General features: G+C 42.2%; 1 protein-coding gene across 1 annotated transcript in view; it reads left to right on the top strand.

Annotated features, from left to right (window-relative positions):
- Window positions 1-13,464, top strand: part of IL17RC (interleukin 17 receptor C) — a 133,025-nt gene that overhangs the window by 43,827 nt on the left and 75,734 nt on the right. The window contains exons 11-16 of the mRNA XM_033925993.1: window positions 805-850; window positions 6,881-7,029; window positions 7,715-7,783; window positions 9,755-9,806; window positions 10,945-11,052; window positions 12,316-12,857. Coding sequence (XP_033781884.1) covers window positions 805-850; window positions 6,881-7,029; window positions 7,715-7,783; window positions 9,755-9,806; window positions 10,945-11,052; window positions 12,316-12,857 — 966 coding nt within the window. The remainder of the gene's footprint in view (window positions 1-804; window positions 851-6,880; window positions 7,030-7,714; window positions 7,784-9,754; window positions 9,807-10,944; window positions 11,053-12,315; window positions 12,858-13,464) is intronic.

The following is a 13,464-nucleotide window of genomic DNA, read 5'->3' as shown; positions in this document are numbered from 1 at the left end:
ATTACAATAAAAATAAAAGGTTGGGGAGAGGGATGAACAATGTGGTGAGGGAGGAAAGAGAGAATTCCAATCAATTCTGCCCACCTTTGTAATAGAAAAGAATCGTAATAAGGGGGGGACTGCCCAGGTGCCGTCTTGGTGGGGGTATGGCACCTCTCTGTTCCCTTCATGCCATGCTTGCACCTTCACTCCCCCCCCTTATCTCTAAATCTTTGCCAGCACGAGTGGCTTCTGCAGTAAGCTCCTGGTGCCAGCATTGGATTTCCCTTTGATTTCACTTCCTGGCCCCGTGACCGGCAAGTGATTCAGAGGGGTACCAGGCTGGTGTGAACAGGCAAGAGAAGTAGCTCGCACTAGTGATGATCTACAGAGGAGAGGGATGGCACAAGCTTGACGTGGTGTGACGGGTCAGAGAGGTGCTGGTGCCACCACCGACAGTGTCTGGGGCAGCATCCCCCTCCCCTTTATTATGCCACTGGTGCTAGGGAAGAGAGTTGAGAATGTATAAGATGCAGATAGGGTTACCGGACGTCCAGAAACCAAGAGTACTATATTGCAGTAGTCAATATGTGTAGGGGGAGGCAGAAGACTACCAAATCGAGGTGTCCCTGCTCCTGTGCTTTCTAAAATTGTCCTTGGAAGCTGTTAATTTGATGACGTAGTGGTGGCGACAAATACAGGAGGACACAGTGCCAGTCTGTGCTTTGGCATGTGACCTCAGGTGACCACCATTTCTTGTGCCACAGCAGCACGAGCTCTCCCTGCAGGAATAAATCTCTTTGTCTCTTCTCTTTTTTCCTGCAGTTTTCCTGTGGTAACAGCAGTCATGTGGAATGCCCTCACACCAGAGGTAAGGAATATGCTTCCTTGTGCATAAAGAAAACAATTCGCCACCCTCAGATCCTTCCTGAAAAGAAGAGTTCCACGTTTGTTTGCCTTATTCTTTTCTTTTTTTTGTCTTTTTGCTGAGGAGAAAGAATAATGCAGAGGTTGCATAAGACTGAACTTTTATTACTGGGTTACCTTGATGAAAGGTTATTGGAAACTGCATATAAACAGTCTGGTCAATATTTAACTTTTACAATCAGCAATTTATTTATTTTTAATGCTGGCTGCAGAGGTTAAATAAAATCCAAATATTCATCTCCAGATCCGGATAGTGCCTGGCACTGAATGTTTGTATATAGGAGTGACTGGCGCTGCTATGCAATGAATGCTGGGACGATTCTACACTGTCCACCCAAATTTGAGTGCGAAGCGAAGATGTGCCTACAAATTAATTGAACAATGAACCCATTAATATCAATAATTGAGTGCTAACAAGCAATTATTTGATGATTGGCATTCATTACACTGTGTACACTAATCTGGTTGTGTGCTATTCTGTAAGGCATCCAGCAAAATGATGATGATTTTTATCTTTCCCTATACCCGGAATATTAAACAGTATCCCTCATCCACATAAATCCCAGGATAAGTTCACTTTATGGGTATTTTTTGGCCTCAGCCCCATCACTCTACCGCTATTGCAGGAAGAATTATGTGCACCTTCATCATTGGCTTTAAGATTTTAATTTTAATACCGTTTGATATCTTTTGTTTTATACCTTTTAATACTTTCTTATTCTACCATTCATTACATTACATTAGGGATTTCTATTCCGCCATTACCTTGCAATTCAAGGCAGATATCACACAAGATTTATCAAGGATATATTACAACAAGAACTTACTAGAGAGGGGGAAAAAAAAAGTTTGGACATTTTCAAAGAGTAAGAAATGTGTATGGTTATTTGTTTGGGTAGTTAGCTTTAGTGAGAGGTGTTATTTCTTTTTTCAGGGCTTTCTTGAAAAGTATGGTCTTTATTTCTTTTCTAAAAGTCTTGTAGTCGAGGGATGCCGTCAGTAGATTGGCGATTTGGTTGTCTAGTTTGGCTGCTTGAGTGGCCAAGAGGCCATCATATAGTTTTTTTCCGTTTGACCTCCTTAATTGGGGGGTATGAGAAAGGGGGTGTGATTTTTCCTATGTCTGGTTGAAGTGTTGTGGATGAGGCGGTTGTTCAGGTAGTTTGGACTGACTCCGTATAAAGTCTTAAATAGTAGTCAGAATTTAAATTGTATTCTTGCTGGTATTGGAAGCCAATGTGATTTGAGATATGCTTCTGTAATGTGGTCATGTTTCTTCAATGAGTAGATGAGTCTTAGGGCTGTGTTTTGGATAGTTTGTAGTTATTTCTAAAATTGTTCTTAAAGCTACTTCACTTAACAGCTGATATGACCCGGGAGAGGCTGACCCGACATGTTTCAAGGGTCTCCCTATAACAAATGAAAAAACATTTTAAAAAAAAAACCCATTTACCCAATGTTCTTCCCTCCACATTCTTAGAAATAACACTTTAAAATTTTAAATTAACTTACCGCGGTCTTTCTGTCGTCCAATGCGCATAAGTTTAAAGAGCAAGATGGCGGCGGTGTTTTGTTTCACTCAAATACCGCAGCTGACTTTCCCTGCATCCTATTGGGTTAGAGCTAGCCAATCAAAGACGCCCATTCTATTTCTGCATTCAGATCCCCCCCCGGTTCAATGGTGTCAAGTTCATAAATACGCCGCTATTCATTTACATTTAGAACATTTTCTAAATTACCACCCTCCCAGCCCTGCTCCACATTATCTATAATACACCACTGTAAATCCTCAATGCTATGCCGCTTCAGGCCAACGATGAAAGGTCTACATAATTCTCACGGGGACAAATTTTTCCCCTCCATATCATACTCTAGTTCCAACATGCTGCCCATGGTTGACCTGGAAACCTTCCCTTTGATGCAAAATCCCATGAAGACTTATTTTTTTCAAAAATTTGATGGTTGGTTGATATGTTTTGTTATATTGATTATGATGTTGTAGCTTGCTGTGTTTGTTCAATTTGTCTCATTTTGTTATCCGCATAGAACTGGAAAATTTTACGGAATAAAAATAGTGTTGTGTCATCAGTTTGGTGAGGCTTGTGATTTCACACCAGCCGGCGTTCATCCACTCCTGAGGCAGCCATTTGGCAAAATGTGGCCATGTCCAGCGACTTTGTGTAGAGTTAAAAGTGGCAATTAAAGACCGGATTTTTAAAAATAGTTTTTCTCTTCTATCTAGATCAGAGATGCCCACAGTTTTTTGGCTTCCAAGCTACTTTTAAAATAACCCAGTCAAAATGGTCTACCAATAATAAAAATGCTAACAAATACCAACCGAGTACCCTAGCCCAAGCTCTGCCCCCTGACCCCACCCCCATTATAACAGTACCAATTGTAATGCAATTTCTTCCATTCATTATTCATGTACACACAATATAATCTTAATTCGTAATGGTAACTACATAATAAAAAAATACAAAGCACACTGTATGCAGAGAAAATGTTAATTATTTATATTTGTTTTATTTTTTTAAGAGGTCAAGGCAAATGACTTTAAAATATGCAATGTCACTTCAGTAACAACTATAGAAAAATAGACAATTATAGTGCAAAATATAGACAGCAGATTATAAATTCTCAAACTGACATTTTGATCACTAAATTTGAAAATAAAATCATTTTTCTGGTTGCACTTCTTCTGACTGTGCATCCAACAATTTTTTTCTTTCTGCCTCCTGCATGCTTCCTCCCCTCCAGACCTCATTCCCTTTCCCAACCAACATCTCTCTGTCCCTCCATGAGTCCAACTTTTTTTTTCCTCTCTCCTCCACCCCTATTGGCAACATCTTCTCTCTGCCTCCTCTGTTATGATCTTGCATATCTCTGTTCTTCCTCAGCATTCGACACAATTGATCATAAGCTATTAGTAAAAAGTCTGCGCGACATCGGCATATCAGGATAAGTTCTACAATGGTTCAACCCTTATTTCACTGAATGCACTTCTAAAGTGATCTTCAACGGTAGCTCCTCACACTTTCCCTAATAACTACGGCATCCCACACGGGTCAATCTATTCTTCACTCCTGTTCAATGTTTTTTTGGCCCCCCTCTTTAGGACAGTCAATCGGTTTCACTAAGTACGCTTACATGGATGACGTACAGCTAATTCATCCTATCGATCTTGATAATCCTGATGAAATTACTATTATAAATCTGAAATTGGAAAAAATCAGGGCCTGGTTGAGCACCAACAAGCTATCTTTAAACATCAATAAAACTAACGATCTTCTCTACCAAAGGACTCATTGCTCAGCCCCATCAAAATTAAATTCTCGGTTCAGATCATTCCTACTCTAAAACTGCTTGGCATTATTCTCGACGGTAAATTTTCCTTCCACAATCAAATCGTCGCGGTAGTGCAGAAATGCTTCCACCGTCTTCGCATGATTCGTTCTCAACCCACCATCCATCCATTAACATATTCATTGTCTTGTAATTTCCTGTCTCGACCACTGCAATGCCCTATATAAGGGCATAACACAAAAAGAAATCAGATGTTTACAAACAGTGCAGAATACCTCGATTAAAATAATATTTCAGGCAAAAAAAGTCTGACCTCGCTTCACCCCTTTTGAAAAAAAAGCTCGCTGGTTGCCAATTGAACATAGAATTGCGTATAAGATCCTCTTGCTAACATTCAAAACTCGACCCAGTAATTCACCAGAATTTATTAATAGAATTTTTATTCCATACTCTCCTCTCGGGTCTCTTCGCTCAGTCACACAGAACCTTCTTGTCATTCCTTCCCTGAGGCACATCAACACTATGCGTTCTAACATCTTTTCGGTTACAGTCCCCTTTCTTCGGAATTCTACACCAAATCCATTTTAAGTCCAAATTAAAACCTTTTTTGTTTAACGATGCATTTGGAACATAAATGTCCTAAGGACAATCTGAGGATCCGTTTCTTTTTTCCCCCCCTCCTCCTGTTCTAGGTTCCTTTCTTTTAAGATTGTGGTTCTACCCCCTTCTTCCTTTTGTCTCTGGACGTCCAAAATGTTTTGTTGTACAACAAGCCCCCTGTGCCATCCGTATCTGTTCATTTAACTACATTATATGCATTTTATTGTACACGGCCTAGAAATATGATTAGGTGGTATAACAAGCTTTAAATAAACTTGGGAACTTGGAAACTTTATAGCTATTGTTCACATGTTTGTGACTTGTGTTGGTAAATGATAGCAGATAAAGACCTGCAAAGTCTATCCTGTGTACTCAACAAGGGAGACGTGCCATACTCGCCACGCCATGCAAATTCTACACTCCTTCGTGATTAAATATTGGCATTAGAAAAAGGGCAGTCAGAAATTTGCCACCACTTCAGCTACGCAGAGGCAGCTTTTTATGATGAAATCTTGGAACACAACCCAAAACACCATGTCAGTAGTCGAAAGAGGTTTTATTATGATGGCTTCAGCAGAGTCACACTCGTGATCAAATCCATGATTAAACCAACAATCCAGCTTGCTAATTTCGACATTACGGTGTATTCCCCTCCCCCACCGAGATACAAAGCAACCGGACTCAAAGCATATGATAGGAATTCGACACAAAGCATGCATAATTAAACCTGATTTGTCTTTGCCATTTATGGAACACAGACAAATTGTGTTGATAATTGGATATTTGGATCCAAGAGCCTGTTATTTGGATATCATATGGCTTTTATTAATGAATTATTAATGATACCTATTGAAGCGTTGTGTCAGTAAAATGAATTGAACATCGTGGGATACAGACCCTAGAGGTCCGCTTGGCGCTGGCCTTGCTACTGGAGTTGCTGTCAAACCCCATTGCGGCTCATCCCGATCTGTCTTACCATCTGCGGGACACAGAAAATAAAGAAACAAGCCCACCTATCCTGGCATCATACAAAAGCTGTATCCCACAACAAAAAAGGAAAAAACAACCCCATGTGTAGTAATATAAACCAAAAAAGGAGTAGGGAAGGGACACGATCAACCAACTACAAGGATAACCAATTTATTAAAAATATATAAATAGCGAAAACTAAACTAAAGCTTAACTTTGTATACTGAGTCATCATTCTAAGAAGGCTCGACTCGGTTTACAGCAATTAAATAAAAAAGGAATGATTTACAAATGATAAATAGAAGATAATAGCTAAATTTCAAAAGAAAGATTTACGGAAAAATTGAAATGAACAGGAACTCCTTAAATAAAGAGGGAGATCATTCCAGAGTTGAGAGAGCAAAAACATATATAACATACCTGTATACAAAAAATATATAGCAAGCCTAACAGAGTCCTTTAATCCTTTTTGTACTGGACCCCAACATGGCCTGTGTTTCGGCTTGAACAGCCTTCCTCAGGGGGTATATGACTGAAGTCCAGTAGATGGCGCCAAAGTACAGGTTATAAAACCAAAAAGGAATGCTCTCGATATACAGTTTGGAGCCTGGAGATAATTTAACTGCCTTTATAGAGACCACCTAGGATGATATCGCTCAATGGTCTACCCTTCTTGCCTCCATATCTTCAGAGGTAGACAGTTATGATTCTGAAGAATTACTTTAAGAAGAAAGATTACCTACTGTATTTTAGGGATATTTCCTGATGTATCTAGAACTACTGAAGCTATTTATTTAGCCCATCCTCACAAAAGAGCCCAGAACGGACTAGACGTAGACCGGTTTCTTCAATTTAAGTGGAGAGTTCTGGCTTTGGGGGGCTAATTTTTTTCCTACATTTCTCTCCAAAGGCTTGATTTAATTTTTAGATATGCGATATATCTTCTTTGAACCAGATCATTTGCAAAGACTTATTAGTTGGGGAAACTAAATAGTTCAATCTGTTAGGTGGGATTTGAGTTCTTGTCTTCCCTGGCTCTTACTCTGCTCTTTGAACTACAATGCTATGCCTGAATGACACTGTACCCCTCTCTTCACAGACACAGCCTGGAGTGTGACGGCAGAGCTGCGGGCACTGCAACTCTTCCTGCACTTCAACTCCCGTATCCCAGCATCCTTCAGTGCAGCGGCATGCACACCGAAGGCTCACCACTGTGATTCCAGCAGCCCGGTTTACACAGTTAGACGGGTATGGGGCTTGCGAAGGGGGGAGTAGGGTTACCATATGGCTCCAGAAAAAGGAGGATGGATTAAGACATCCGGATTTTACTTCCATTGTTTTCAGTAGAAGTAAAACCCAGATGTCTCAATCCGTCCTCCTTTATCTGGAGCCATATGGTAACCCTAGGGTGGGGGTCATTTCAGATACAGCTTGAGGCTGGATGGAAGTGGAGTTATATAAAGAGGAACCTACAGGGAATGCGATGATGCAAATATTTGTGTTAGGGTTACCAGATTTAGTCATAAAAAAGGAGAACACGTGGCCCCACACAGTTCCGCCCCAGCCCCTCCCCCACATAAACCTCAACTCTTCTTCCATGAGCTTGGGGCCACACCTGGAGGGACTCTGAGCATGCGCATCACAGGGGAAGAGAAGAGGGGGGCCTTCATGGCGGGGGGGGGGGCAAAGAGAGAGGGGAGGGGTGCCAATCACCCTCGCTACGCCACTGTCGGGAGCCAAACTTCAAAGTCTACTGTTTCTGTTTCTTCCTGTGGCAGAGTCAGAATCTTATATGCCATCACTTGGTGGAAATAGTGTATTTGCAAATCTGTTTATAGTCAGAATCAGAGCAATGATAGATCTGTATAGTGACGAGGAAGGATCTTGAAAGAGGATAATAACCCTTTCTAATAATGCCATTTTATTTTCACAGAAAGATGTTTCAAGTCCAGAAGAATTTCACCTCATTGTACCCTTTCGAGCCATAGGAAGTTGTGTGCAGGTAGAGAAGCTGTCTGTGCGCATTCATTCATTCATCCAACCTATCACTTTCCTTCTGTCTCTCCATCTTCCTCCTCCTCAGCATGCGTCTCCCCTAATATTGCACAGGCTTTGTTGCCAAAGGATTTGGTCAAGGCTGACAGTATAGCTGTTTCAAAAAAAAAAAAAAAAAAGTTTGGATGTTTCTGGAAGGCAGACCCATAAAGTGTAGGGTTACCAGACGTCCGGGGAAACCCAGACTTTCCAAAACCCAGCAGTTTGTCCGGGTTTTAGAAACATCTGGTCGCGTCTGGAGGGCCTCTGAGCATGGGTGGATGATGTCACATTCTTGATGATGATTTAATACTGAAAAAAAAAGCTAAGGGGGGAGAGTGTGGTGCGGTGGTTATAGCAAAACCAAAACAGAACTGAAGGACAAATGGACCAGACCATTTTGTATATTAGGACCAGTTTTTTGGATATGTTTATTAATGTTATGCTGTATATGTTAAGATTTTTTTTATATTATAAATAAATTCCTGCACCCTGTACGTTGTCCTGCAGTGCTGTTTTGGTTTTGTTTTTGCATTTTCACTGCAGGCTCTGTTGGTTTTCTTTGTTTTGCAGTGGTTAAAGCTACAGCCTCGGCACCCTGAGGTTGTGGGTTCAAACCCACCCTGCTCCTTGTGACCCTGGGCAAGTCGCTTAATCCCCCCCCCCCCATTGCCCCAGGTACATTAGATAGTGTGAGCCCACGGGGAAAGACAGGGAAAAATGCTTCGAATACCTGAATAAATTCATGTAAACCGTTCTGAGCTCCCCTGGCAGAATGATATCGAAAATTGAATAAATAAATAGTGTGAAGAGTTTCAGCCTTAGATAACCTGAGCTGGTATTGTGACATCATAATGCCTCATTCCACCAATAAGAGCCAACCTCATCAGTGATGTCACAATGGCTTGACTTGGCTCACTTTTACTACATTATGATTTCAAGAGTGGTGCAGTGGTTAAAGCTACAGACTCAACACCCTGAGGTTGTGGGTTCAAACCCACCCTGCTCCTTGTGACCCTGGCCAAGTCATTTAATCCCCCCAGGTACATTAGATAGAGTGTGAGCCCACGGGGAAAGACAGGGAAAAATGCTTCGAGTACCTGAATAAATTCATGTAAACCGTTCTGAGTTCCCCTGGGAGAAAAGTATAGAAAATTAAAATAAATAAAGATAAATATTGAATGTGATGCTGCTAAAAAAGTAAAACCTCTCTCCGAACATCTCAGTTAAATCTTGCCCTAGTAAAAAACACTTCATGAATGACTTGTTTTTGGAATATGGCCCATAAAAATGTAGGCACCAACCAGCGCCTTTAAAAACAGCACCTGCATCGTGCCCATGGAGGCACTTTATAAGGCCTAACACCACAGTAGGCGTGGCTAATGCTGGAAGTGGCGTTAGGTGTGAATCGCATGAAAAGCAAGTAGGCCTTGAAAACCCCGGCCTATACTGTATTTCTGGCACCTGCCTTTCCCAAAGCCACAGTTCTATAAATGGCGCCATCACATGATAAGACAGTCAATGGGTGGCCGTTTTTATGGTAGCTGCTGCCACCGGCGCCGTTTATAGAACCTGGACCTATGTGCTTTATTTAAATGAGTTCAATCCCATCCTGAAATCTCCCAGTCCTTTCTGATGTCGTTACTCTTCCATGGACACTTGAAATACACATGTAATAAGCATTTTCGGAGGGGAGAGTCTGGGGGGGAGATCCTTGGCAGATCTTGAAGAGAACCGAAACTCCACACAACCCTTCCTCCCTCTGTTATAACTAAAGAAAGTTGTGTGTGTGTAAGGGGGGGGGAGTGTAATTTTGACTGTCTGATCCAAGTGCAGAAAAAGCCGGTCCGGGCCTTGCTCTCTTATTTTTAAGTTAATGTAAACAGCTTTTTGGGTGGTTAATTTTAATTATCTGTGATTCATATGTTTTTGTTGACAGGTATGGCGCTCGGATGTCCTTTACGCGACTAAACACCTTATCTGCCCAGACTGTGAGTGTTGAATTGGTTTTGTGATTTTAACAGTGTGTGACCACAGCAGGATTATTTAAAAAATAAGGGTGGAGGTTTGTGATGGAAAGACTAGGCCAGATAATTACACTAGAATCCAGCATCCTGTCCCAACAGGGCAGTGGCAGAGTAGCCTAGTGGTTTGTGCAGTGAACTGGGGAAACTGGGTTTGATCCCCACTGCAGTTCCTTGTGACTCTGGACAAATGACTTAACCCTCTATTGCCCTGGTACAAAATAAGTATCTGATTGAAGAAAGGCAGCATATCAAGTCCTCTGGAGGAGAGTGTGATGTAGTGATTAGAGATAGCCTAAACACCCTGAGGTTGTGGGTTCAAACCCCATGTTGCTCCTTGTGACCCTGGGCAAGTTACTTAATCCTCCACAGCCTCAGGTACATTAGATAAGATTATGAGCCCACCAGGAAAAATGCTTAAAGTACCTGTATGAAAACCACATTGAGTATGGTTGTATGACTACAAAAAGGCAGTATACAAGTCCCAATCCCTTTCTCCTTTTCATCAAGGTCTGTTGGATGTACCCGGCAGATCCTATTAGATTGAACCCTTTCCTGTTGTTGATCCCTGAGTGTAGCAGTTGATGATCTCCATATCTAATGCACTTTTCCTCCAGAAACCTCGGGGGAAGAGGCCGTTCCATGTGAAGTGAGAGGGGTAATTGAAAGTGGGAAGAATGCTGCAACAACCATTGCTAATCTCCGTGCTGTTTGGCCTCTCTTCGTTGTATGGTGCTCTGATTTCTTATACTGGTGTAGAGAAGAGGGTCGGACAAAGCTGGTGGTTCCTGCACTTGTCCTGATGGACCCTCTGCCAGTCAGGTCTTTAGCATATCTGCAATGAATATGCCTCTCGGAGATCTGTATGCAAAAACTCATGAGTATTCATCACAAATAGCCTGGGGGGGAAAAAAAAAAACCCTAGCTGGTTGGACATCTTCACCACAGGTTTGGGAATTTCTGCTCTAAACCATAGTCCCAGCAGTTGGATGTCTCTAGATGTTCTCATGGTGTCCTCTGTGTGTCATGACTGTGCTTGTTAATGTGAACAGAAAGGATCATGGGTATTTATTTTATTTTTTCTTTCTAATGCTTTCACTTTTAGTTTCGAACAGGCGTCTTGGACTCATGGTCTTATGCTTCCTGCTGGGGATATTGGTGGTGTTATTCTTCCTACTGCTGAATTACCGATGCGTCCAGAAGATGTTCAGAGGTGAAACACTGACTGATTTCTCTCCTTTCCTTTGAAACACACAGGTTTATAAATATAACCATGAAAAGGATGACTTATCTATTTAGAGACAAAAGTGAGAGATGGCTCCCTGGACTGAACTGAGATATGGTTGCACCCTGTGTGACTTACTCACTGGTTCTCCCTACCCTGCCCGCAATGCCACTGCCAATGAGAGGAGACGTAGGCAGGGAGCATTTCTTCTGTCCCTCCATATCTGCGCCCTGTACAGCTGCATCACTCTCACGGCCATTGATATCACACTGATGCAACGTTGAGGGCTGAACAATCAGGGAAATGAAAGAGCACCTCAATAAATACAGAAATGGTAGAGCAAATGGGGAGATAGGACCAGTGCCAGTGTTAGACATGTAGGGTCCCAGGGCAGAAAGTGTGTGTCGTGTGTTGTGTAGGAGTTGTCTGTGCATGTGGTATGTGTCATGTGTGGTGTGATTTGTGTGAGCAATACCAGTTCAATATCAGTGGAGTGGAAAGAGTAGATATGAATTGCTTGTTTCTACTTTCTAGAAATACTAGGAGTAGAGGGCATGCGATGAGGTGGTAGATTTAAAACAAACAAGAGAAAATATTTCTTCACTCAACATATAACCTCTGGAGTTTGTTGCCAGAGAATGTGGTGAAAGCAGTTAGCTTAGCAGGGTTAAAAAAAAAAAAAAATCACCTTGATTGATGTTGGGGACTAACAAAAAAAGATGAAAACATAAAAAGACTAACCCTATGTTTTTTACCAAGCCGTGGTAGTGGCTGCTGTGCGGTAAATGCTCCAGTACCTATTAAATCCTTATGGGCGTCGGAACAATTAGCTTTGTAGAAGGAGCCCTAAGTAAATAAAAACAATTCCATAAGAATTTTCTATCACCATACAGATAAGTACTTTGACAATGCTATTGGTGAACTGGTATTGCTCAGTTTTTGAAATATTTCTATAAGAATAGGTTTCAGTTGTTTTTTTATGATTTTGTTTAATGAGTAAATTGAAACAGTTGGCTACCGTAACCTGAATGTTTGGGCTGATGCAACTGTATGATACGAGTACAACAAAATAATTTATGTAAATTTTTTTTAGGGTTTGTATATAATTCTATATTGGAGGGTTTTTTCTGTTATAAAATACCCCAAATATGGAAAGCCTTGCAGTCCAAACTAAGGACATTTTACCTGTGATTAGTCAATAGGACTGGAGATCCCTTGTGTGTTGATAATGTCTCCTTTTCTGCTCTACAGCTCCTCTCTGGCGGCGGACGGTACTGTTGATCTATTCCTTAGATTCCGAAGAGTACAAATTTCTAATCTGTGCCTTTGCTGACTTCCTACACAGCGTTTTGGGTTGTGAAGTCATTCTGGATCTCTGGGATGTGGGGAAAGTGGCTCAGATTGGCATCGTCCCCTGGATCTACAGCAAGAGAGAGCTGGTGAAGACCGAAAAGGGTAAAGTCATAATTGTTTGGACCAAGGGTAGCAGAAGAATGTATGACCTGTGGGAGAGAAGGGATGTGCGTGGCAACCTGTGGAGAGATTCTCATGACCTGTTCAGTGCCGCCATGGCGTGCCTTCACAGCGATCTGAAGGAGGAGGCGCAGAAGGAGAGACTGGGAGATTACACGCTGGTTTATTTTGAAGGATTATGCGAAAAGCAAGACATCCCAGGGCCTCTGCGGGCTGTCCGCAAGTACCGTTTGTTTGAGGACTTGCACGGACTCGTGAATGAACTGCGGCGCGCTAGTCGACCACTGCCGTGCTGGATTAGGGCAGGTGCCAAGTTCCTGGTAAGGAGACTGATAAAATCCGAAACGACCGTGGGTTTGCAGGGTCGGGTGGATCAATGCCGGCTTCAGGACGAGAAAACGAGCAGCTTGGATCCGAGGTTGGAATCTGGAATGCTGCTCCCAGCCACGTTCCCAAAGGACCGAATGGATTTGCAGCCCACATGAACATTAACTGGGCTACTGCACAAAACCCAGCAGTGCTCAATGGTTGGTGCTTGGTAGTGACATCTGTGGATGTTGCCACCCGTTGCGGAGACTGGAAAATGACTTGGGGACAAACTTGTTGCCGTCCCCGCAGGAACTTAATTTCCCTGTCCTGTCCCTGCCCCATTCCCTGCCTTAACCGCACAAGCCTCGAACATTTTATGCTTTTAAAGTATTTGAGGCTTGCGCAGATGAGGACAGAGCTTGCAGGAATGGGACAGGAAAAGAACTCAACTGGGACAGGAAAAATTTGTCCCTGTGTCATTCTCTAATGGTCAGCCTTGATCCCAACAGGGGGTTGGAAATGGATGGAGACATACACAAATCTTCCCAATTCCCAAAAAAGCAACCTCATCTACTCTTATCTCCTCTAGAAATTACCAGATATCATCTTCTTGTAATA

This window comes from Geotrypetes seraphini, chromosome 17 (genome assembly GCF_902459505.1).
Source record: "Geotrypetes seraphini chromosome 17, aGeoSer1.1, whole genome shotgun sequence".
NCBI classification, from domain to species: Eukaryota; Metazoa; Chordata; class Amphibia; order Gymnophiona; family Dermophiidae; genus Geotrypetes; species Geotrypetes seraphini.
The sequence above is the reverse complement of the archived record's forward strand: the minus strand, read 5'-3'. Positions and strand labels throughout refer to the sequence as shown.